This window comes from Aethalodelphis obliquidens, unplaced genomic scaffold, assembly GCF_003676395.1.
Source record: "Aethalodelphis obliquidens isolate GAN/ISIS:26980383/991018 unplaced genomic scaffold, ASM367639v1 scaffold53, whole genome shotgun sequence".
Taxonomy (NCBI): Eukaryota; Metazoa; Chordata; class Mammalia; order Artiodactyla; family Delphinidae; genus Aethalodelphis; species Aethalodelphis obliquidens.
In genome coordinates, this window is record NW_020837997.1 from 939,635 (window position 1) to 964,071 (window position 24,437).

The following is a 24,437-nucleotide window of genomic DNA, read 5'->3' on the forward strand; positions in this document are numbered from 1 at the left end:
CAGAAAAGGCTAATGATGAAGTTGACATGGACAAACTTCTGACTGTATGGCCAGGAAATGAGCAGCATTGCAAGATACCTTCTACTTTAAGACTCACACAGAAGGCTGGCAATTTGAAAGCTTAGAGGCTAAGCATGGTGGAAAGTGTTCCTGATAAAATTTCGGTCATGAGCCACTAATGGTCCCAGGGATTCAAGCCCTTATGGAATCATCATGGCATCAAAATGGATGACAATGGGTCAAGTGAGGTTGCTCCAGCTGCTTAAAAAATTCTCTTCAGCATTTACCAAACAGAAAAGGTTTCTTGCCTTGACAGATCTTCACTATAGTTGAAACCAGCCTATTTTGGTGAAGGATGCCTGATAGAATTTATTTCAGCAAAGACTTCATGTGAGGGCTTCCCTGGTGGTGCAGTGGTTGAGAGTTCGCCTGCCGTTGCAGGGGACACGGGTTCATGCCCCGGTCCGGGAAGATCCCACGTGCCTCGGAGTGGCTGTGGCTGGGCCCGTGAGCCATGGCCGCTGGGCCTGCGCGGCCGCTGGGCCTGTGCTCCGCAACGGGAGAGGCCGCAACAGTGAGAGGCCCGCGTACCGCAAAAAAAAAAAAAAGACTTCATGTGGGAATAACCTGCTCTCATTGGTGTAAGTACAAGTCAGGACTGAAAGCTTACATCTCTTTTACTCCTTTCATCTTCAAGACAAATGGGCTGAAGAAGCAGGTTCTTGGAATCTAATATGTTTATAGGAACAGCATCTGTATCTAGATTTATACTAGTGTTGTCTGGTAGCCAGCTTTCAAAAATGGCCCCCATTGATTACCCTTCTGTAATCTCCTCCCTTTGAGTGTGGTCCTGACCTAGTCACTTGTTGATAACAAAGAGATTATGGCAAAAAAAAAAAGATTATGGCAAAAGTGATGGGATGTCACTTTCATGATTAGGTTACAAAAGACTGACTCATCCAGCTGGACTCTCTTTTGCCTTCTCAGCTTGCACATTTTGATGAAGCAAGCTGCCATGTAGGAGAGGCCCAAGGAACTGAATGAACGTAGCTTCTGGTTAATGCCAGCAAGGGACTAAAGCCCTCTATCCAACAGCTGCAAGGAACTTAGTTCTGCCAGCAAACACAACATTGAAAGTAGATCCTTCCATAGTCAAGCCTTCAGATGAGACCACAGCCTTGGCCAACACTTTGATTGCAGCCTTGTAATTCCAGCTAAGCCACACCTGACTTCCAGAAATTGTGAAATAATAAGCATGCTTTAATTTTAAGACACTAAATTTTGGAGTACATTGTTATGTGGCAATAGATAACTAATAACATATATCCTGGGACCAAATATCCCCTTTCCCTAGGGAAGATATATTTCAGCCTTAGTGGGGTTGATGAATAGTGTGGCAAGCAAATTCTTCCTTCTCCCAAAATATCCCCTTTGTTCCTCTGGTTTTGCATCGTTAAACTAGACAAAGTATATTTCAAATACTGGGGAATGTTGTGGTCTTAGTTCTTTTGAGGCGAACAGTATTGTCATTTAAATTATCTTCCAATCAGAAGGAATTAGGAACTTAGGTCTCTCTAAGGAGGCTATAGTTTTCCTTATGGGGACTATTGTAGTAAACAATTCACACATTCTGTTACCCTGAAGTTAGTCATTGGCCCTTGGGGGTTACCTCTAGAGAGGAATTCTTTCAAAAATAATTTCATGGCAGCGAATAAGGGAAATTTATGATACACTTGTGAGTTCTCTATCTTCACTCCTATTTAGAGAAATGCTCCCAAATCTTTGTAGGCATCTAAGAAGCTAAAAATCCCCAGGCATTTCCCATGGGACAAGTTGAAGATCTGTCCTGAGTGGGTATCTGTGGGCAGGTTACTGAGCAAAGACTTGATACATGCATCCACAGTGCCTACGCCCTGCAGGCACTCTATACTCAATATGTTGACCTGTTACTCATAAAGTTAGATTCCCAAAAGAAAGTGTTATATACTTTATGTTCTTTATTTAAAGAATCCAGTTTAAATGGATTGGCCAAAATTAGAGTATCTACAGGAACAGAGACAAATGGTCTTCCACATAAACTTAAAGGAATTCAGTTAGGAGAATGATTACTAAAGATATAAGTAACTTTTTTTTTTTTTTTTTTTTTTTTTTTTTTGCGGTACGTGGGCCTCTCATTGTTGTGGCCTCTCCTGTTGCGGAGCACAGGCTCTGGACGCGCAAGCTCAGCGGCCATGGCTCACGGGCCTAGCTGCTCCACAGCATGTGGGATCTTCCCGAACCGGGGCACAAACCTGTGTCCCCTGCATCGGCAGGCGGACTCTCAACCACTGCGCCACCAGGGAAGCCCAACTTTTAAAAAAAAATGTTGGGAATTCCTGGCGGTCCAGTGGTTAGGGCTTGGCGCTTTCACTGCTGAGGGCCCGGGTTCGATCCCTGGTTGGGGAACTAAAATCCCACAAGCCATGTGGCACAGCCAAAAAAAAGTTACAAGGACGCCAACACTGTAGTGGGAGTTCTAGCCAGAGCGATCAGGCAATAAAAAGATATAAAGGCATTCATATAGGAAAGGAAGAAGTAAAACAATCTCTATTCACAGATGACATGATCTTATACATGGGAACTACAAAAGAATGGACCGAAAAAACCTTTCAGGGCTATTAAGCAAATTAGCAAAGTTGCAGAATACAAGATCACACAAAAATCAGTTGTATTTCTATACAATAGCAATGAACAATCCAAAAATGAAATTAAGAAAACAATTCCAGGGAGTTCCCTGGTGGTTCCGTGGTTAGGACTTGGTGCTTTCACTGCTGTGGCCCTGGGTAAAATATACAGAAATAAAATTCCATTTACAATTGCATCAAAAGAATACTTACGAATACATTTGACAAAGTAAGTGCAGAAGTTATACCCTGAAAACTACAACACTGCTTAAACAAGTTAAAGAATAATTAAATAGTGGAGGGAGTTTCCTGTTTGTGGTGCAATGGCTAAGATTCCACGCTCCCAATGCAGGGGGCCCAGGTTCAATCCCTGGTCGAGGAACTAGATCCCACATGCATGCTGCAACTAAGAGTTTGCATGCCACAACTAAGGAGCCCACCTGCCACAACTAAGACCTGGTGCAATCGAATTAATTTAAAAAAAAAGAAGTAGTGGAAAGACATCCATGCTCATGAATTGGAAACCTTAATATTTTTAAAACGGCAGTACTCTCCAAATTGATCTATAGATTCAACATAATTCCTACCAGAATATCAGCTGACTTCTTTGTAGAAAATAATATAACCCTAAAATTAATATGGAAATTCAAGGGACCCAGAATAACCAAAACAGTCTTGAAAAAGAGGAAGAAAATTGGAACATTCACACTTCCCGATTCCAAATCTTACTATAAATCTACTGTGTGGTATTGGCATAAGGATAGATATATAGAGCAAAAGAATAGAATTGGGAGTACAGAAATAAACCCATGTAGCTATGGGCAACTGACTTTTGACAAAGGTGCCAAGACCATTCAATGGGGAAAGACTCGTCTCTTTGACAAATGGTGCTGAGACAACTGGATAATCACATGGAATAGAATGACGTTCAACCCTTACTTCACACCATATACAAAATTTAACTCAAAATAGACCATAGACCTAAATATAAGGGCTAAAACCATAAAACTCTTAGAAGAAAACGTAGGGGTAAATCTTCACAGCTTTGGATTTGGCAATGATTTCTTACATACGGCATCCAAAGTACAAGCAACAGAGAAAAAAGATAAATTAGGACTGAAGCAAAAACAAAAAAATTTATTTTGCATCAAAGGGCACTATGAAGAGAGTGAAAAGACAGCCCACAGAATGGAAAACAATATTTGCAAATCATCTCTCTGATAAGTGTTTAGTATCCAGAACATATAAAGAAATCCTACAACTTAACGAGAAGACAGGGACTTCCCGGGCGGTGCAGTGGTTAAGAATCTGCCTGCCAATGCAGGGGACACGGGTTTGAGCCCTGGTCCGGGAAGATCCCACATGCTGCAGAGCAACTAAGCCCACATGCCACAACTACTGAGCCTGCACTCTAGAGCCAGTGAGCCACAACTACTGAGCCCACAAGCTACAACTACTGAAGCCCGCACGCCTAGAGCCCATGCTCTGCAACAAGAGAAGCCACCACAATGAGAAGCACGCGCATTGCAACTAAGAGTAACCCCCGCTTGCCACAACTAGAGAAAGCCCACGTGCAGCAATGAGGACCCAACCCAGCCAAAATTATTAATTAATTAATTTTAAAAAACAAAAAACCGCAATGAGGGAAGTCCCTGGCAGGCCAGTGGTTAGGACTCCACGCTTTCAGGGCCATGGGCCCAGGCTCAATCCCTGGATGGGGGAACTAAGAGCCCACAAGCCGCGTGATGTTGCCAAAAGAAAAACAAAACAAAACAAAACGAAGGAAAAAAACCCCACAATGAGATAAGAGGTACTACTTCACACCTACTAAGATGGCTAGAATCAAACAAGAAGAAGAAGAAGAAAAGGAAAATAAACGTCGGTAAGGATGTGGAGAAATTGGAACCCTTGCAAATTGCTGATGGGAATGTAAAATGGTGCAGCTGTTGTGGAAGCATTTGGTGGTTCCTCAAAATTTTAAACATAAGAATTACCATATGACCCAATAATCTTACTCCTAGGTAAATACCCAAAAGAATTGAAAATAGGTACTCAGATACTTGTTCACGAATGTTCCTAGAAGCACTATTCATAATAGTCAGAAGGTAGAAACAACTCAAATGTCTATTATTGGATAACTGGATAAATAAATGTAGTAGTATATATATACAATGGAATATTCAGCCATATAAAGGAATGAAGTATTGATATAGGCTACAACATGGAGGAACCTCAAAAACATTATGCTTAGTGAAGAAGCCAGACTGAAAATGTCATGTGTAGGTTTCCTTTATATGAAACAACCAGAATTGATAAATCCAGAGACAGAAGGCAGATCAGTGGTTGTCAGGAGACTGGGGAGGAGGAGTGGAAAGTGACTATTGATGGGTAAGGAGTTTCCTTTAAGGGTGAGGGAAATGTCTTGGAACCAGTTATAGGTGATGGTTGCACAACTTTGTGAGTGTACCAAATGCCATGGCATTGTCTGCTTTAAAATGGTTAATGGCCCATTTTGTTACTTGAATTTTACCTCTTAGGAAAAAAACCCCCAAAACCATTGAGCTTAGAAACCACTTTTTCAGTAGTGCCAAGTATTTATTATCTCACTTAATTCTGATAACCAACTCTGTGAGAATGGATAGATTGCCCCCTACCCCACCATATTCATATTGTCCCCCAAACTGAATTCCTATTTCATATATATATATATATATAAAGTATATGCTCAACCACATAGTGTTTTTGAGAGGAGGTACATACCAACTAAACCTCATAGGCCTCACAGTGTCCTTATACAAGATAAAGGAAGTGGCCCAATGCTAAAAGGCTCTTCTACTCTGTTAGTGCTAAAATTCTACTTCAACTCTACTGTGCCTGTCTAATCACCACCAGCTGCACTTCTGGTGAGCAAGGATCACTTTCAGCAGAAGTGATTTCTTTATGGTCCAAAGTCCAAGAGGATTTACTAATACTGATTATGTACTCTTGAATGAGCACTTTGCTCATTACATTGTACTGTTTCCCCTTTAGCAACTGTAGTATTTCATAAAAACCCAAAGAAATCACATAGGCCCACCATGTTACCAAAAGTTGAAACTAGGTTGCCATTCCTAAGATTTTTTTGCTTGCCAGTAGCAGAGATTGCCAAATTCTCTAAACCTGTTTTTAAATAATAAAGGTGCTCTATGGAAAGTTCACGGCCATTGGTGTCTCATGGACCTGTGTATTGACCTCGGTAGTCCCCCATCTTTAATGTGGGGCCCTAAAAGTTACTTAACGTCCCTCTCAGGTTTCTCCCCTACATATGGGAAATAACCGATATTAGTTTGCAATGAGGAAGCTTGCAACTTATTCCTGTCACCTCAGGAATATTAGGGCACCCCTTTGTGCAGCCTGAGTAATGACTCCCCATCTTGGGGAATGAGGAAGGGCCTGGTTTAACCTAAGTTTAGGAATAAAATGATCCATGTCATTTCACACGGGGTGGGGGTGCGAGGGTGGTAGTGAAAGAACTTAATTGAAATTCAGATTCCATGGCAAGACTTGTATTAATTTTACAAGAAAAACAAGGGAATTCCCTGGTGGTCCAGTGGTTAAGACTCTGCACTTCCACTCCTGAGGGCGCAGGTTCAATCCCTGGTTGGGGAACAGAGATCCCGCGTGGTGTGGCCAAAAAGAAAAAAAAAAAGCAGTTTCATAGTTTTGTTATCCTTTTTCAGGCTACTGATGGTCAGTGCCACCTTCTGGCCTCAAGAGAACAAGCTTCAAAGGGCACGCATAACCTGTGACTAAGCCACATCTGTGCAGTAAAAGGAACAATGTTTAGAAAAGATTCATAGGCACCGGTTTCTTCTTACTAAGCAGTTTATTTGTTTTTAGTTCTAACATTGACTTTTTCATAAATATTCATCTCACATCTCCAATAAGGCTCCTTGAGAGCAGTGCCCATATCTAATTTTTATCATGAATTAGCACCTGGTACACAACAGATGCTCATCAAGTATTCTGCTACCTCTTTCCTAACGATTTCCCACTGGCCAATGCTTCCCCAAATGTGACAGTTCAAAGGTTTATAGGAAAACAGACCCAGCGGTATCATTTCAAAAGGGAGGTATCTTTCAATTCTTTTGATTATATGAAAGTATCACTGTTGCTTACTACCCTTTAACACATGCTGGCTTTTCTTTCTTACAGATTCAGAAACTTCCAAAGCAACAGTATTTATCTAAAATAAAATGTTTATTCATTTTCCACGGATAGTATCTATGTATGGCAATTTATACTGGTTTTCCATTCATGAGACATCAAATTTTCTTTTTAAATATATTTAAGTAGAAGTAACTCAACTTAAAGAAAAACAAAACCGAAAAAACCCTGAAGTAATGCAGAGGTGGAACACAAATGAGGTAAAACATTGTAAAGGTGATTCACCAAGGACTAAAGATTGGGAAACAATGCCCTGGGCAAAGTGTTCCCATTCTTGAGGGGTAAGTAGGTATGCTTCTAATGGTGCAGGTGTGTCAGATTCATCAGGCCTTTGAGAGTTCAGTGATGTGACAGGATCAACATCGCATGTTAACAAGATTCTGCTACATCTTGTGAAGGAGAACCACATACCATACAGTGTACCACAAAAGCAGAGATCAAAAACTGAAGCCAAAGCAAATTCATGAAACTTAAAAAAAAAAATCCTTTATAAAGCAAGATATATCCTAGTACTGAACTGCTCCCAGACCAAAAAATAATACAGGGCGGGGGGGGGGCAGGGGTGTTGGTGGTTGTGGTGGTGCATTCAGCCACTGGCTGTATTTAACAAGCAAAGTGTCACCAAAATCTACTTATCCAACTTTTATTATTCCAACTACAGTGTAAAGAGAGATGTCACAGCCACTTGTGGGAATGTACAGCTTCTGCAGCCTTCAAACCAAGGCAGAAAGCCACGCAACTCTTAAGACAAGCCTGTGAGGTACACTTTTCTGAAGGAAACGGCTGGGTCTCTTCACCAAAATAGTATTCCAGCATCATATACCCTAGTACTGCTTATAAACCAAAGAAGAAAGAACAATGCATTATATAACACATCCCCTGAAACAGGGAAAGGAGGATCATTCTGTGGGAATAGTATCTTTGGACTCTGCATCAGTTTGTTCCACTTCGGCTTCTGCAGCAGCTTGGACAGGAGCAGTGACTGTCAAGGTGCCTTCCGACTCTGCTGCCAGGGTTTCCACTTCACCTCCAGCCTCAGCAACTTCACCTCCAGCCTCAGCAGCTTCACCTCCAGCCTCAGCAGCTTCACCTCCAGCCTCTGCTTCAGTGTTGCCCTTCTCAGGTGCCATTCCACAGGGTGCCTCCGCTTCCAGCTGCTCTCCAGGGTGGGGACCACTAGTGGTCTCAGTTGTGTCCATAGGGCCTTCCTCTTGCGCCGGCATTTCACTACTTTTCGGGGTAGGTGCTCCTTCCCCATCTACTGCCCTCACTGCTGCCGTAATCACCTCAGCTAAGACCTCGGCAGCTACCTCCTCCGGCGTCTCTTCCTTATCCTCACCTCCTAAATTGTCATCTCCTTCTATTTCTGGATCAACGGCTTCACTGGTGAAAGGATCTTCACCCTGGCCAAGAAGAGGAAACACAGGTTAGTGCAGTCTAAAGAACTGTCCAAATGAGAGACTGAGGCTCAGGTTGCTGGGAGTTTATCTTTTTATAATGGGCAGAGTCAAGAGAAACCTTTTAAATCACACCAGGTGAGTCAATCCTACAGCTGCTCAGAGCCCACAGACTCAGAAAAGACATCTCAGAAAAGCTTCACCAGTACTATTTTGCACTTATTATTCAAGCATGTAATGGTGAGGAAACGTTTAAAAGACCTAGGCTTTCTTAACCCAATTAAAGAAAAAAAAAAAAAAAAAGCCTCATTTTAACAGGAAGTTAAGGCTCTTTCTTAAGTTTCGATTAAGCACTCAGCCCAGGCATGAAGGTTATCCCCGTTTTACAGAGAAGGATATGAGACTTAAAGATCGTTAACTTGCCAGGTCACACAGCCATTAAACATCAGTCAGGATTCAATCCAAGTGTACCTCTCTCAGAAGCTGAATTTCTCATGAGCATATGCTAAAACTATGTCTAGTTTAGAAAAAGTAAACTAAACATTATCACTAGCAGATTAGAAAATGTGTTTTAAAATACGCTGTTTAGAGAGTTCCCCCGATGGCCTAGTGGTTAGGATTCTGGGCTTTCACTGCCATGGCCCAGGGTTCAATCCCTGGTTGGGGAACTGAGATCCCGCAAGCCGCAAGGTGGGACCCAAAACAAAAACAAAGACACTTATTTAGAAGCTTGAGTCTACAGCTGACTCCAGGAACTTTAAGTCTGTTTAAGCCACAAAGTGAACACTGATCAGTTACGGTTCTTAAACCGGTTATTTAGATTCTATCCCTTTATGGTTGAAATGAACTGTCAAACACTGAAGCAGTTAATAACTGAGAGGAGGGCAAACACATCCTAGTCAGGTTATGCTGAATCTTAACTCCCAGCCCTGAACGCTGAAGTCATGGGGCTGAGCACTTAGCAAAATATGTTTCCCAGGGAGGAACCAGAGACTCTTCCAAGCAGCCTCCTCGCTAGGGTGCCCTCTTTGGGATTTTTTTCTTACTCTGCTCCTGCTACTCCGTAGTATGGCACCACTGGCTCTTCCCTCCCCCTCGTTCCCCATCTCATTGTTGGTTGTCTCTGCCCGCAAAACCTTGTTTTTAGCTTCTACCTGGACCATTATCATTTACTTTGGTTTGCTGCTTTGTTTTGAAGCATCTCACCAGCGTTTTGCTTGGTATTTTATGGATAGTCAGGGTTTCTCATGGTGAGAGTCAGCACCATCACACAGATTAATCAAGTAGGACCAAACTCCAGAATTCCCAGGCAAGCAGTGAGTCTCAGGAAATGCGCAGTTGTGGAATCCCAAGCCCGATACATTCCAACATCTCTCAATTCTTCAAAAGACTCAGAAATGCCAAACACTGCACTCTGGATATAATTCCAAACCCCCAGAGTTAGTTCATCCTCCATCTCAAAAGCTCTTCCCATCTACTGGACTCCTGAGCACAAACCTTGAGGTATTTTTCCAGCATCTTCACAATATGTCTGTTGTTCAAAACACTCTTAGCCACATGGAGACTTGTTTTCTTGAACTGTTCAGCAGCCAACTACAAAGGGAATCAAACATGGGCTTTTAAAAATGGCATGCATAGAGAAGCATGAGAACAAATCAGCCTGGTTACACTCAGCTGCTCTGAGATTAGTCCTATGTAGAGAGACAACTAACATCTTTCTTCACTATGGTAAGTCCCCAAATGCTAGGCTCCAATAATGAAAGAAAGAAGGCACTGGAGAGGCACCGGAACTGAGATTGTGAAATAGTGTTAGAAAAGTCTGATAATCTCGAAAGACAAAAGCACAGGCACACGACTGATGTATACTATGTGCACAAGCAAGGATGAAATAAGAACATTTACAGATCAGAAGCTATGTGGACTCAGTAGGGGAAAAGGGCAAGCTTTTTCTTCAGTTTTTTGAGTTTTATTGACTTTACAAGTAAATTCTAGAGCAAAAGTCTGAATGCTGCAACCATTTGACTGTTCTAGAGCTTGACACATTCATATGATAATCCCATATTTGTACAGGGGTTTTTGGCTGATCTTTAATAATACCAGGAGACGGGTGGGCAGGTAGCTCCAATTTGGTAGTCAGGGTAAACCAACGATAGACAGAGATGCTCAACCAGGGCTTGGCGAGCTACAGCCCGCAGACCAAACGTGGGCACACCCATTCCTTTACTTATGGCCTTTGGCTGCTTTTGCCCATCAGCAGCGGACTTGAGGCGTTAGGCAGGCTTTAGGCAGAGACCTGATGGCCTTCAAAGCTGAAAATATTTACAATTTGACCCTTTAAAAAAAAAAAAAAATTGCCAACGCCTTGAGCTAAACATTTAGCCTCAGGCCCCATCAGCTAGTAAGGATCAAACCAGTCCTTAGTCCTGGGTCCCCTAGGCCATTCTGCTCTGGGTGGCCCTCAGCCTCAGCTTATAAGAAATCCAGTTTTTCAGCAACTGGGGAATTTACCCGTGTGGTTTACAAAGAACATTCTCAACCCAGGAGAACTGCAGCTACTGGATTTAGTCAATCTCAAGCAACACAGTTTTCTCACGTTTTAATAGAAACTGGGGTGCATTTTATAACCACCTAATGAAATGATGGACTTGACGGTATATGGCAAAAGCCCCTAAAGATGTTAGCTTCCCCATAAGAGACAGAAAGTTCGGAACCCCTCCCACTAGCAGCCAGGACTGCCTGCCCCACCCAGCATCAGGGGGGCACTCACCCGGCGGTTGTGATTGTGGTCGACAGAGTGCAGGTGCCGCTGGAGGAGCTGGGGCTGCGCAGGGATCAGCATGTCACAAGCCAGGCAGTGAGCAGCCTCTATTTTCTTGAAGAAGTGCTCCTGGCCAATCCCTGTTGACAAAACCCAAGTCTTGTGGGATCTGGGACAGCATGCAAGTGATGCTTTCTTCCCACTTACTCCCCATCAAGGCCCACGTTTTCTCCCTGTAGCCCCTCTCTAAGTTAGGACAGTTAGGACAGAATCTAAGACGGGCATCACCTGCCCTCCAGAAGGAGTATGGAGACAGACAAATGGCCTCTACACCTGGCAACTTTATACTTAACTTTTCTCATTCTTCTGGTCCTTTCTCTTCAAAGGAGGAAAAAACATCAGAGTGCTTAATGTCACTCCAATAAGCTGCCAGTAGAGGCGTCATCTACATTAGGCCACACTTGAAGGCTTCTTTCCCCTGCTAAGCGCCCCTCCCACTTGTCTTCACGTCACATGCTCAACCACCCCGAGCTGGGCTCTGTGATTTGGAATAGCACACACCCCAGGATCACAACTCACCTTTGAAAGGATCTGGTTTTGGTTTTGTGGTTTCCTTCTCCATCAGTTCCTGACGCCGCTTCTCAATTTTCTTATTCCTGTTTACAATGTATTCCTAGAGAGGTTGTGAGATGGCACCAAAGGAAATGAGAGGGTGACACATGTGGATATTTTCCAACTGCACCAGAGGCAGCCCCCCAAGGGTGACTGCCAAGCCCATGGGGGGCAGTGACAGCCTTATCTCAGCTGCTCCAAGGAAGGGAAGACAGCTATCAGAGCAGCTCCATGGGCAGAATTAGTGGGAACTACAATGACGGGAGCTCTCAGTTGTCCCTCTGACTTCGGGACTTGTACACTGCTATTCTGGAAAACGAAATCTTGACCAAGTTTAGGCCTCTTATTTCCCTTCCCTTCTCTGTGAGGGATCTGACACTTGCAGGATCTGGGAAATGCCGTGATGGGAGGCCAAGCGTGATTTACCTGGAGGAACTCCACCGTCTTGTCAGGCAATTTGGTACTTATAAACCGCAGTGTCTCTTTGTGAAATTTGCTTTGCAGATGCTTCTGGATTTCTTCATCTTCAAAGCTACGAAACTTGCACACGGAACAGGCAAACTGAATCCTGGAGAAGGAAGACAAAAAGAAAAGCGGTGATGCACAGATAACCAACTCATCTCTGCTTAGAACTGAAATGGAAATGGGAAAGCAATTTCTGAATTAAGTCTTCTGACTTGTCACAGGGTGTCAGAGTAGCAGTTACCCCAAGCTTCCCCACCTTCAGAATGAGAGTACAACCTTGCAAGTATTTCAGGAAAATGATTCACGTAGCACTTTACTACCTAACCACTCTTTTTGGTCCAAAGGCTCACAAGAGAACAGCCAAAGGTGGAGACTTTTCAGAACTGTGAGCTCCCTAAGTCTCCAGCCCACTGCTCTGGGGGCCTAGTACCTAACTTCATAGCTTCTCAGATGTCTCCTTCTGCAGCCACTCAGAAGATACAAGGCAACCCCAATTTAATACAACAGAGGAACTCCCGAAGACCTCACACAATTCAAAACTCACATATCCTAAGATCAATTCTCCAATGGGACTCAACGTAAAGACATCACAATCAAGTTCTATGAAGGAAAACTGAGGCTTCTTGTGCGCTTTCAAAATCTCACCAAATGCATGCATGCTGTACGGCAAGGGGAGAGCACGCTACACACCACCAAACCCCCACAGTGGGTGCTGCTTCCCTCAGTTCTGCTCCATTTGGGGTGTAATAGCACAGGCCCTGGGGCACTCAGGAGTCCTCCCCTGCCAACTTAGAGATCTGCTGGCCCCCAACGCCTGCCTTCTGATCTCTGGACAAGTGCCACAAGACACTCTTGCCTTTGCAGATACCCCCGAAAGAGGAGTGAAGGGGGAAATCTCCCAGGCCCTATGTGCAGGACTCTCGGTAAGCTACCAAGGAAATACAGGGTTCCTACTTCCCTGCTGCAACTTTACCTCCCCCATGACAATTTCTCCAAGTTTCTTTGAGGATCTTCAGTCACTAGGTATGTTAAAGATTCCTTTAAAAAAGTCATCTCAGTTCCCATGTGGCATGAAAACAGATCTAATATACCTGTCATTTTATTCATCTGTTTAAAAACAAGGATTTCAATGAATTCTGTGTAACACTTGGAACTCCTACTTTTCAGTTCCTGGCTTTCCAGCCTCTACTGTTAGCTCTTTCGCTAAGCATTTCTTTGCACAGGGAAACCACTACCCCCATTTAAGCCTCAAGGGCAAGGGTTCCCTTCCAAGTCATCAAGAGAACCTGTGCATAGAGACATAACCACCTGTGGTCATGGGCCTCATCAACCACGCACTCACGTGGCCACCTGTGGTTTACGGGGAGAGGCACATGGTGTGGTCACAGCACACAGCCCTTTGGGGTTTGCACTTTTGCATTTTTTTCTATTTAGAGACAAAACCTTGAAGGTAGCAACTATACATATATAATCGTCACATCAAACTCCACAGGTGGTTTGGATTTATGTGGACGAGGGACCCAAAGCACCTTCTTGGCAGCTATGCTGAATGAACTTCACCTGTCTGGGATGACAGACACAAGCCAGGGGGCAAGGGAACTCCTCACAGCCCTGCAGGAGGGCAATCAAGAGAGCCGCCAGCTGGGAATGTGAGGCCACACAGACCCACCAGCAAGAATAAGATTCAGTGTGTTTCCCAAGTTTTGTCTCCCATCGACCTGACTTGGATTTTCTGACATACACCTGGAGTCAGAAGATCAAACCAGGCCCCCCCCTGCATGTGGAGTGATGACAGATGAGCTCAGGGGAGTCTTGACAGTGCTCACCTCCCACCTCGCCTGCCTCCTCACCTGTCAGCTGCTCGGTCTCTCATCCTGTCTCTCCTCCTTTGCTTCTCCCTCCTCTTCTTCACTTCATCATCCTCATCGTCCTTCTCTCCTGCAACAGAAAAGTTCCTTCGAGACACTCTGAGGAGCCTGCAGATGAGCTGAGCACCAGGGCCTTGAATGGGGGCCACAGTTCGGCCACCACACCCCATGCCCTGCCACGGCCTCCACACATGGCGGGGGCAGGACACCCTGAGGTACCAAAGGGCTGTCAAAGGCTCCCAACAGGGGTGGCCTTTGATGAGAACCCTCAGTAGTTCCCAAGGGAGTCACCTCACTCCCCCCATGGTCTGATAAGGCTGGCATGGGCCAGGGACATGGCCCGCCCATCCCACTCACACCATGGCCCACCTGCTCTCTGTGTCCTTCCCTATCTTGCTTTTCTAATCCAGCACCCTACAATTGGGTCTTCTCCCAATGTTACTTAAGGAGAGAGAGAAGCAATTCTTCCCAGATAAAGAGGCAGCAGCTGGAAGGCCTCAGAAAATAAAGCAAGCCACTCTGCTGCCCTCCGTCCCACCTCTAGGTGGACCATGACAACTGTCCCATTGGCCTCCTCTGAACTAGGGCCTTAGCAGGTCTGACAATCCCTGGTGGCCCAAACTCTATCTTCCTCTCACAAAAACCGTCAATCTAGGGCTTTCCCAAGAATATGTGGGAAGCAATCCCAGAAATAAAAATGGGAAGAGACCAACTGGTCCTCCGTCCATCCCGTGGGGCCAGTGTGGGAGCTCCTCTGAGAGCTGTGCAGCCCAGAGTCCCAGCATGAGGCGAGGCCAGGCCAGGTCACCGCGGCTCAGGGCCAGGGCCAGACACTGAAAAAAGGTTGGATAAGCATCTGAACTGTAACCCCTACCCCTGATGCCAGTCACGAGACTGTCCCACGAAGATGGCGACCGGCGTGCGCTGCTCAGAAGCCTCTCAAAAGGGCGTGTGGGATATTTGGCAAGAGGTCACTGCCTGAAACTATTACTGCTGTTTAATAGCAAAGTCATCCCGGGTAGGTAGCAGGACCTGCGCGCAATAAACACGTCACCTTTGCTTTAGCATTTACCCCGCTGCATGAGCTGCAAAATGCTCTCTGTGGTCCCATGCTATAAACGTTAACTGCCTCAATAAACAGGGCAGGAGGACCTCAGAGGGTTGGCTAAACCTGAACATATGAGAGAAGGAGCATCTAAGCCAGGAGTCTTCAGAATTTACGGGAGCAGAGTCACACAGGAGGCAGCCTGTGATTCTTAGGGGAAACCAGCTATGGACAGACCCATGGGAACAGGAAAAGAAACAAGTGGCTGCTTCTCCACATCCCCCTGAAGGGCTTAACACTGCTCTGTTCTTGCTGCTTATTTTGGTCTCTTAGGTTTCCCTCGCTCGAACTGGTGAGATCTGCTGAGCAGTGACTGCCTCTGGAGGATCTGGGCCTGAGTGTCCCGACTGTCCCCCCCCTTCCCGAGCTCCCCACCCAGGCAGGTGTCTGAACTCTGCCCCATGCCGTGCCAGTGTCCCCACCACAGAGGCTGAGAGCATGGCCCTGGCCTGGCAAGCAAGGGAACTGTGGACAGAATGAAGCCCAGGAGAGAACAGTACAGGGACCTGCACTGGCCAAGGGGGGAGCAGAGAAGACAAGCTGGAGGGCGCCTTTTCTTTTCTCTCTTGCATTTCTGAGACTCTCCCTTCCCTACCACTGCGAGCTATTGCAGACACCCAGAGATGAGTTTTCCCCTGCCTCTGCAGCCTGCACTGAGCGAGGCAAACAGACCTGTCTCCAGCAAGTGTTGCTCCAAACTCCAAGGCAAAGCCTCGGGGTGACTGGCATGGCTAAGGCCCACCTTGCAGGCAGGGCCCCTCTTCTTCCCTGAGCCACAAGCCCCTCCACCCAGGCCCTGGGCTCGCTCAGAAACCCAGCCCGCCTGGGCATTAGGCAGTGAGTGCAAGGTAGCTGGGCAGACACAGGAAAGCTCAAAGGGATGCTGGGTGATGCCTACCTCTCTGCCTCCCGGATTCGAAGAATTCGTCCTCCTAAAAAGGCACAAAGTCAGACCGTGAGGTGGAATTTCTAGAACTCTCCACGACCAGCCCAGCACCCTGCCACCACCTGGTGGTCGCTGTGCCACCAGGAACACCCCCAAAATGTGTCAGGACAAGTTCCACGGCCATGGGATGGAGCCTGAGTGTCCTCTCACTAGTCCTGGTTGCCTTCTGAGATTCTGTGATGATGACTAACTTGCTTTTTTATTAAAGACACAGTCCAGCTTTTAGTTCTTCCTAAAGCTAGAGAACTACCTCTGGCAAGTGAACGGTTCTGCACATGGGAAGACCAAGAGCCCATCCATCAACTGTGTTAAGCAACCTCGATTTGTAGGAAGCTAGTTCCTGCACTCTTTAATGAAAATGGGCTTTATGAAGTTTCCCAGCTACTTGTTTACGTTATAACAAGCCAGGTATAGATAAAAACAACTCATCTAACTGAAAACTGAAACTGAGGCCATTCCTTAGACATTAAGCTAAAGATTAAATTAGCAATCAGCAGATATGCAGAGATTTTCAGACTCAAGATCTAAGCAACCTAGACATGGAGCAAGCAAGACCCTCAGAAAAGTTGAAAATTCACTGTATCCTGCCCCTTCCTCCCCTTCCCCAAATTCATCTGACCATCAGAAGCACCTGGATGAAGCCTTCATACACCCAGATTTCCAGGCCCTACCCCAGACCTGGATCAGAATTTGCAGGAGGTGGCGAAGGCTTGCTCCCCAGGTGCTTGTGCATGGTCCTGGCTAAGAGCCAGCCTTCAACACCCATCTCCCATGACTGGTTTTGAGAGTTGAATGACAAGGATGCAGCTCAGCACCAGCACAGAGCTGGCAGCAAATGAGTCTTCGGCGCTTGTTTGAAAGCCTCAGCCTACACAGCCACTGCAGTTACCACGTGTATAGCTAGGCACATCACTGCGAGGACACAGGTATGGCTGGGGAGAGGGCTGGGAAGGTCTTCAAGAAAAGAAGGATTGTTGCAAGTGGAAAACTCTTAGAAACCTAGCTGCAAATCTGATTATTAAATCTACTCATGAGGGCTTCCCTGGTGGCGCAGTGGTTGAGAGTCCGCCTGCCGATGCAGGGAACACGGGTTCGTGCCCCGGTCCGGGAAGATCCCACATGCCGCGGAGCGGCTGGGCCCGTGAGCCATGGCCGCTGAGCCTGCGCGTCCGGAGCCTGTGCTCCGCAACGGGAGAGGCCACACAGTGAGAGGCCCGCGCCGCAAAAAAAAAAAAAAAAAAAAATCTACTCATGAGGTAGAGTTGAACCTACCGCAGCAACTGTTTCTGCCTCTTTGTAAGGAAGACACTAAAGTAAGGAAAAAATCCCACACTAGAGACACTGGAGGTTGATGAGTAAAGGCGAACTTACACCCCTGAATTCTTCATCTCCTGACCGGAAGTCACCAGCTCCATCATCTACCAAACACAAAGGAATAGGTAAAGTCAGCACCTCGGCAGCTGGCCCACTCCCTGTTTTCACCTCCCAAACTCACTGTCCAGAGTGACTGCGCTTGTCCTGACTACAGTGGGGATTTTGAGAGTGCAGGTGACACACACAGCCCTTGAGTTCCTGTGTGTCCCCTGTCCAGACAAGCAGGCAGAACACCAAGCATGCAACTGACTCATACACAGCTGGGCCTACTGGCCCCAGGGCATACCGTTTTCAGAAAAATCTCCTTCACTGTCAGCCCGGGCTTGTTTGGTGTCTGGCTCATCGTAAATCTGCAACTGCTTCCGTTTCCTGCCCAAGCTATCTGGGCCGCAGCGATCAAACTCTCTCCGCCTAGGCTACAGACAAAAGCATATTCCAATGCATTGCTTACTCGGACGGTTAACATACCCCAGAGAAATGAAGAACAAAGAGGTTGTAAGATCAGAGAACAAGGACAGAAAAGGTCTTTTCAGAAAGCAAAGAAATACAACATGGTTGGACGCCCCCACCCCAACCAAAACACAAAAATTTTATGCTGAGTGAAAGAACCCAGACACAAAAGGCCAAGTATTATATGACTGCATTCATATGAAACGTCCAGAAAAAACAAATCTACAGAGACAGAAAAGTACATTAGTGGCTGCCAGGGGCTGGGGGAGAGAACGGGGAATGACTGCTAATAACAGAGGTTTCTTTCTGGGATGACGGAAACGCTCTAAAATTATGTGGTGGTGAAGGATGCACAATTCTGTACGTTTTTACTAAAAGTTGAAGTGCATTTTAAAATATGAGTGAATCTTACAGACAAAGCTATTTAAAAGGAAAAGCAAATAAGGCAGATGAGAACTTGGCAAGGGCATACCCAATCTCTCATCCGGGTCTGTGACCGGCCACATCCGTAGGGCATAGAGCTGTCATAACCACCTGCCCCCTGCATGCCCATCACGCCAAAGTCAGGGGCCATGGACTGGGAGAAGAGGGAAGGTGGAGGCCTGCTGGCGGAGGGGCCTCCCAGGCCCCGCCCACCCACATAGTTCATTTCCGTCCATGGAGCAGAAAGAGGCTCAGAAGAGGCTGCAGGTGGCATGAAGGGGTCGCTGCGCATAAAGGTGCTGGGGTTGCTGCGGTCCTGGAAGCGGCCCTGGCCTCGGCCCCGCATGAAGTCATCGAGGGAGCCCCGCTCACGGGCTGGGTCCCGGCAGTCACTGTACTGACCACCAAAGCCACCATTGCGGTCGGGCCCCAGGTCAAAGTCATAGTCGTAGCTGTAGCTGGGGCGGTAAGGATTGTGCTCGGGCAGGCAAGGCCTGGAATCATAGGACTCGAACGACTGGAAGCGGAAGGAGCTGCAAAGAAAGCACAACCCATCACCACACTGTCCGGGCACCTCAACGCCTCCTGCAAAGCTGACTTCCCTATATTCAGAACAGCAAAGCCAAACCACCACGCATCCCTCCTAAATGCTCAGGAAATAAAACAGACCAAAATCCCTTTCAAACACTGTTGAAAAGGGGCCTGAAGCCTTGGCCACAGGAATGGGGAGAGTCTGCTAGGCGCCTGAAACAGAAATACGGAGTCTGGCATAGTTTAGCTAACAGTCATGCCCTAAGCCCCACCACTCAAGAAACCAGCAAGTCCTATTACATGCCTCGGCCCCAACAATGGCTCAATTTATCTATCCTACACTCAGGAGGGAGCTGGAGAAGAGCCCTCCCTGGAAGAGCAGGTGCCCACTCCCGTCTACACAAAGCTGGGCATGCGGGATCCCCCGGGAAGGGCTCAGGTCTATAATCACCTCTCCCGGTCCTGCATGCCCTCCCCACTGCCGCTGCTCCCGCCCCTGCCTCCTTCCTTGGACATCATGTCCAAACGCTGGTTGATCTTGGCAATGAGGGAGTCGGAATTGTCGGTGCATGGCTCTGGGCCATAAGAAGCCATATGCATGGCAGGGCCCCCAGGTGCCAGGCCATCACTGGCCTTGGTGGCCTCCCATGAGGCTGGGCCGTAGCTGTAGGTTGCTCCTGTGGTGACGCTGGTGTTCTGGGCACCATAATAATTGTAGTTTTCATAACCTGACAGAGGGAAGAAAAACTAAATCAGATCTCAGCAGCCACAAGGCCAGCCCATGGTGGACAAGTCTGGGGAGGAGCACCCACTGCCCATGGAGAAGGAAAAGGGTCATGGGTCCAGGTGCTTCTGGCATTACCCCAACACTGCCAAGAGGCAGCAGGAGGAGGGCAGGGGCACGGCCTCAACTCTGAGCAATGGGTTTTCTAAACCAGATCCTAAGACTTGCTTCTCATTCAAAGCGAGAGCCCAGGAGCCAGCAGTTGGGACTACTGACGGACCCACCAAAGAGCTGCTGCTCCCAGAATACAACCACAACTCTCCCCACCCCCCATATCCAGCAAGTTCCCCTGGAGGCCTGCCCCCCAGCCCTCCTCAACACCTCAGGTCCAGTCTGTTGAGCCTTCACAACAGCTGTGAGCACGTCTAGGAGTGAAGTTGGGGATCCCTGCACCCCAGCCTCTCTAGGTAGCTGATCGGAGGCCCACTCACCCACCCATGGACCCCCAGAAGGGCCTACCTTGCCAACTGGCCACACCAGTTCCATATGCACCTTAGAAGAAACAAAAACATACGAGTTTTGTTTGCAAAACAAAGGCATCTGAGACACATCCCCTCCCCCCACCACAGCCGGGCGCTGAAGAACAGTTATCGCCTCATCCACTATGCACAGGCCAGGGTTGAGGGTGGCTATGTCAGTGCTCCAGAAGGCACCCTTGGCTGCCCATTATGGCCAGGAAAGGCTGCAATCCACTAGCTGTAAAACTCGTTTCCTACAGAGCACTCAGCAGAGCACAGTCAGGGCTTCTCTCCTAAGCAAGCCTGATCTCCTCCATTAGGGCAACAGAAAGGACACAGCAGCCTTTTTCCAGGAAGCTTGTCCAGCGTGGGCCACCAGCCAAGAGGCCGCCCAGGCCAGGTCCCTAGGTAGAGAGCCCTTCTAAAGTGCCAGTTCTCACCAGGAGCCAGAACTAAGGCACTGCCAACAGCACAGAGAGTGCACTGGTGGAAAATGATGTCCCTAACTCAACTGAGCAAGGGGTCGTCATGTGCCTGAATAACACAGACCTCCTCCTGGGAAACTCAGTGATGGGCAGAAAAGTCACCCTGCTCCTAGTGGTGCTAGAGCCAAGCTCCAGGCTCAGAAAACAAAGTAAACCCTCATCCCATCCCCTGGAACAGATGCTGGCAAAAAGAAGAAAACCTCGCCCACCAAAAAGCACATTCTGGTACTTCAGACACACTTAGCACCATGATATAGACTCACAAGCAGGGTCAGCAAACGGGCCAAATCTAGTCCATAGCCCAGTTTTTGTAGGGCCTGCAAGCTAAGAATGGGTTTTATGTTTTTAAATGGTCAGGAAAGAAAAAAAAACATAATCAAAAGAATACTTCATAACATACGAATTTTGACAAAAGACACATCATTTACACATTTGTCAAAACTCATAGAACTGTTTAACAGAGTTAACGTTAATATAAACTCTAGGCTATAGTTAATAACAATACATCAACATTGGTTTATAAATTGTAACATATAAGGGAACTGTACTGGGGTGAAGGTAGGGGGAGTGTATGGAATTCTATGCACTATCTGCTCAATCCTATAAACTAAAGCTACTGAAAAATAAAGTCTATTAATTATAAAAACCTTTCGTTATACCCTCGGTTATTTACTTAGAATTAAACAACAAAAGTTGTTAAAAGAAAGACTATTCCGCAACACATGAAAATCATACGATATGCAAATTCCAGTGTCTTTAAGTAAATATTATCGGCACACTGGCCTACCTACTTGTTTATAAACTGTCTATGGTGGCTTTTGCTCTACAGAGACCATGTAGCCTGCAAAGCGCCCCCAAATTTACTATCTGGCCCTTTACAAAAAAGGTTTCTTGGTCCCAGCTATGTCATGCTGGTGCTGGGGGGTGGGTAGCCCATGCCTCCCTGAAAAGCAGGTCCATCCCACTTACCCTGGGTGTTGGTAGGTCCAGCACTCCATGCCCCATAGCCTGTGAACAGATCTGTGAGTTAGGGTCATATGTGTCATACCAGAGAACAAGTGCTTCTGAGATGCTCTGAGGAACATAAAAGAATCTCCTTGAAGGAGTTCAGTGCCAGCCTTACAAGAAGGCAGCACAACCACAACAATGTTTCCTTAAATGTCATCCCACAGCTGGGTTTTGCATTATCACACTCCACCTGCCTGAGGTCAAAGCAGAAAAAAGAGGAGGTGGATGGGCTTCCGGGACAGTTCTGTCCATTGCCTGAGGAGGGACCTTGACCTAAGCCTCAACCCGCAGCTGAGGAAGACACAGAACCAGCCACCAGCTAGCTCATCATTAGGACACAGTCCCCCGCCCCCACCCCAAGCAGCCATAAGTATCCCACAACTGAGAACAAACTTCGAAAATCTGGAGACAACAGCTGTGCCTCTCTAGGCCTCGCTTCTGTGTGACTCTGAACCGTCCAATGCTCTGCTGGGCCTTGAAGTCCCAGGGCTTCAGCCTGGCCCTAAGGCATCAGACTGCACTCCTCTCTGTGGTGGCTCCCTCTGCCCCTCCAGACATTCCCATGATAGCATCTGTCTAGCCCTGCTTCATCTGTGTCCCTGGAGCCTGGCACAGAGCTGGGCACGGGCAACCATTCATACCTGTCAAACGACTTCACCTTTACAAAGCCTCCTCTCTCTCAAATACATCCTTTCTCTCCTACCAGGACAACCCAAACCACTGAGTGCCTACTGTATGCAACACACGACGGGCACTCAGCACACATTAGTTGTGACATTCAGAGAATGACATTCAGAGATGTTGTGGGAGCTAAGGCTCAGAGGTTAGGGGACTTGATCCAAAGTCACCCTGCTGAAGGTTACGACCTCCCCATGTCACACAGCTTTCCACATCTGTGCAGCAGAAAAGCAGTGATTCTAACAGCAACTGACCAACTGTGGGGCACTGGTCTAACTAAGGAGCATGTGGTATTCACATAACCTCACAATGACCCTTGAGATAGGTACTACTTACTCTGTCGTACACAGAGACTCCAGAGGATAGGTCACTTGCCCAAGAACATGGAGCTGAGGAGAACAAGGACCTGGACCCAGATCGAGGTGCCTCCTATGGCCAAACAGTAACTCTTAAGCCTCAACAAATCTTAGGAAATAACTCTAGATGGAAAAGCTACAGAAGGATTCAGGGAGGCCTCTGCATCTAAACCGAGTCTGAAAAGGTTTTAAGTAAGCAGGAAGATGGGCGTGTGTGTGTGTGTGTGTGTGTGTGTGTGTGTGTGACCTCTCCAAGCTAAGGGCATGCATAAAGCAGAATTACTACTAGCTGAAAACTCTGGTAGGGAGGCAGGTAAAGAAGAGTGAGATCCAGTCACACTGCAGAAAAGACAGGAGTACCAGGTAGAGCCACAAGCACACCATGCACCTCAGGACCTCTCTGCTTCTCTGCAATTCCTGCTGCTGGCCTCCTGCTAATGCTGCCACCTTTCAAAACATGCGCCTTCGCTGCGGTAGCCATGATCAGATCGCTTACTTCTCGAACCTCATACACCTGAATAGGGATCTGCGCCGGGTCAAGCCCAACCCTGCATATTCCAACTGTTCCCTGCGGGCAAACGCGGCTTCCAGCATAGAGCAAAGGCCTCCCAGGAGGCTCAGATTCCAAAGACTGAGAGCAGATCGCCCAAGAAGGTCCGTCCTGCCGCAGGCCCTAAAACCCAAGTGAGTAAGGGCACGTTCCCTCTCACACAGCCCCTCTGGCGTTTCCAGGCCACCACAAAGGACTGCCTTAAGGAAAGCCCCCAATCTGTCACGACCCCAAAGCTCATCGGGTTTCCAAGCTTTGACCAAGATACCCCGCATCTGACCCTTAAATGTGTCGTCCCCGATCTGCACGAGCTAGGTCCGCGGTAGGCGCCCAGTGAGCCTAACCACTGCAGAGGCCGCACTAGGCCCCGCTGCTCTGCACCGCGGGCCTGGCGGGGTCCAAACCTGCGCCGCCCATACGGCTTCCGGGACCGGCGCCCCAGATCACGTGTGCCGCGCGGAGACCCCAGCCAAGCCCCGCAGGTCCCCGGACAGGCCCGACGGCCCGGAAAGAGGCAGCGGTTCCACCTCGGCTCCCGGCCGAAGACCCCGCGCCCCACAAACTCGCGCCATAGCTCCGCCCCCCGGCGCCGCCATTTTGTGGCGTCTTCCAAAAGGGACAGCAAGCCTGCTAGCGGCGAGGATCCGCAGGGCCCGGCCAACCCCGCCAGGGTTAAGGAACTGAAACTGCCCCAACCGCCTGAGGCGCCCCCCGAAGCCCGCCGCAGCGTCGGCACGCCGAAATCTGCCAACTTCCTCAGGCCCTGTCGGCCAATCCGCACGCAGCGCCCCGGGAGCGACGGGGCCGAGATCCAATAAGCTGCGCGCGCGCGCCCCTGCCGCCTCGCCGCAGGGCCGGACTGCGGTAACCGCGCTCGGGTGTAGTCCCCGGCCCGCAGCCCTCTGCGTGGTGGTGGCCCTGCCGCCCGGGCACCACCTGCCGGTCCCACCCCGCACTGAGTTACCCACACTAACCTCCGTAGCCCTGCTCCATGTCTTCAGCTCGGCCCGCCAGCAGCTCCTTTTTCTAAGCCACCACAGGACGCATGCGCCCAACGCACTTCCCGCCGTCCTCTACTGGTAGACCAGACGCATGTGTCACCCCTTCCACGGGCTACCATTGGCTGGAGTTCACAGCGGGACCGCCCTTACCACCCCAGCTGGCCTTCCGGTTGTTGTGGATCGGTGTTCACAGCACCCTGGGAGTTTTGGTCCGGACCGCGGTGCCTTGCTGCTCGCAGGCGTATCCCTTCTCCTCCCCGCCAGTGCGCAGGCGCAACCCACCCCTCCCGGGCCCCACCCGCAGGCACACACAGCCCAG

At 48.0% G+C, this 24,437-nt stretch overlaps 1 protein-coding gene across 2 annotated transcripts; it reads right to left on the reverse strand.

The window, feature by feature from the left end:
• Positions 1 to 6,513: 6,513 nt before the first annotated feature.
• Positions 6,514 to 24,240, reverse strand: AKAP8 (A-kinase anchoring protein 8). Of its 2 annotated transcripts, XM_027084492.1 has the most exons (14): positions 24,092 to 24,240; positions 21,495 to 21,533; positions 20,042 to 20,074; positions 19,250 to 19,526; positions 18,317 to 18,800; positions 17,681 to 17,810; positions 17,392 to 17,438; positions 15,973 to 16,006; positions 13,952 to 14,039; positions 12,063 to 12,204; positions 11,604 to 11,697; positions 11,034 to 11,164; positions 9,764 to 9,859; positions 6,514 to 8,272 (listed from the first exon to the last, which is right to left on the reverse strand). In XM_027084492.1, exons 1-14 carry the CDS (start codon positions 24,108 to 24,110, stop codon positions 7,769 to 7,771), a joined length of 2,118 nt encoding a protein of 705 aa, XP_026940293.1. In that variant the 5' UTR covers positions 24,111 to 24,240; the 3' UTR covers positions 6,514 to 7,768. The 2 variants fall into 2 exon arrangements, with proteins under 2 accessions (XP_026940293.1, XP_026940294.1); XM_027084493.1 differs by lacking the exon at positions 21,495 to 21,533.
• Positions 24,241 to 24,437: the final 197 nt, after the last annotated feature.

Coding starts and splice junctions, on each gene's coding strand:
- AKAP8 (XM_027084492.1), bottom strand. Junction 9,860..11,033: donor ACCACAATCACAACCGCCGG/GTGAGTGCCCCC, acceptor TTCCCTTTGTAG/TTGGCTGCTGAACAGTTCAA. Junction 8,273..9,763: donor TGCTGGAAAAATACCTCAAG/GTTTGTGCTCAG, acceptor CTTCTTGGCCAG/GGTGAAGATCCTTTCACCAG.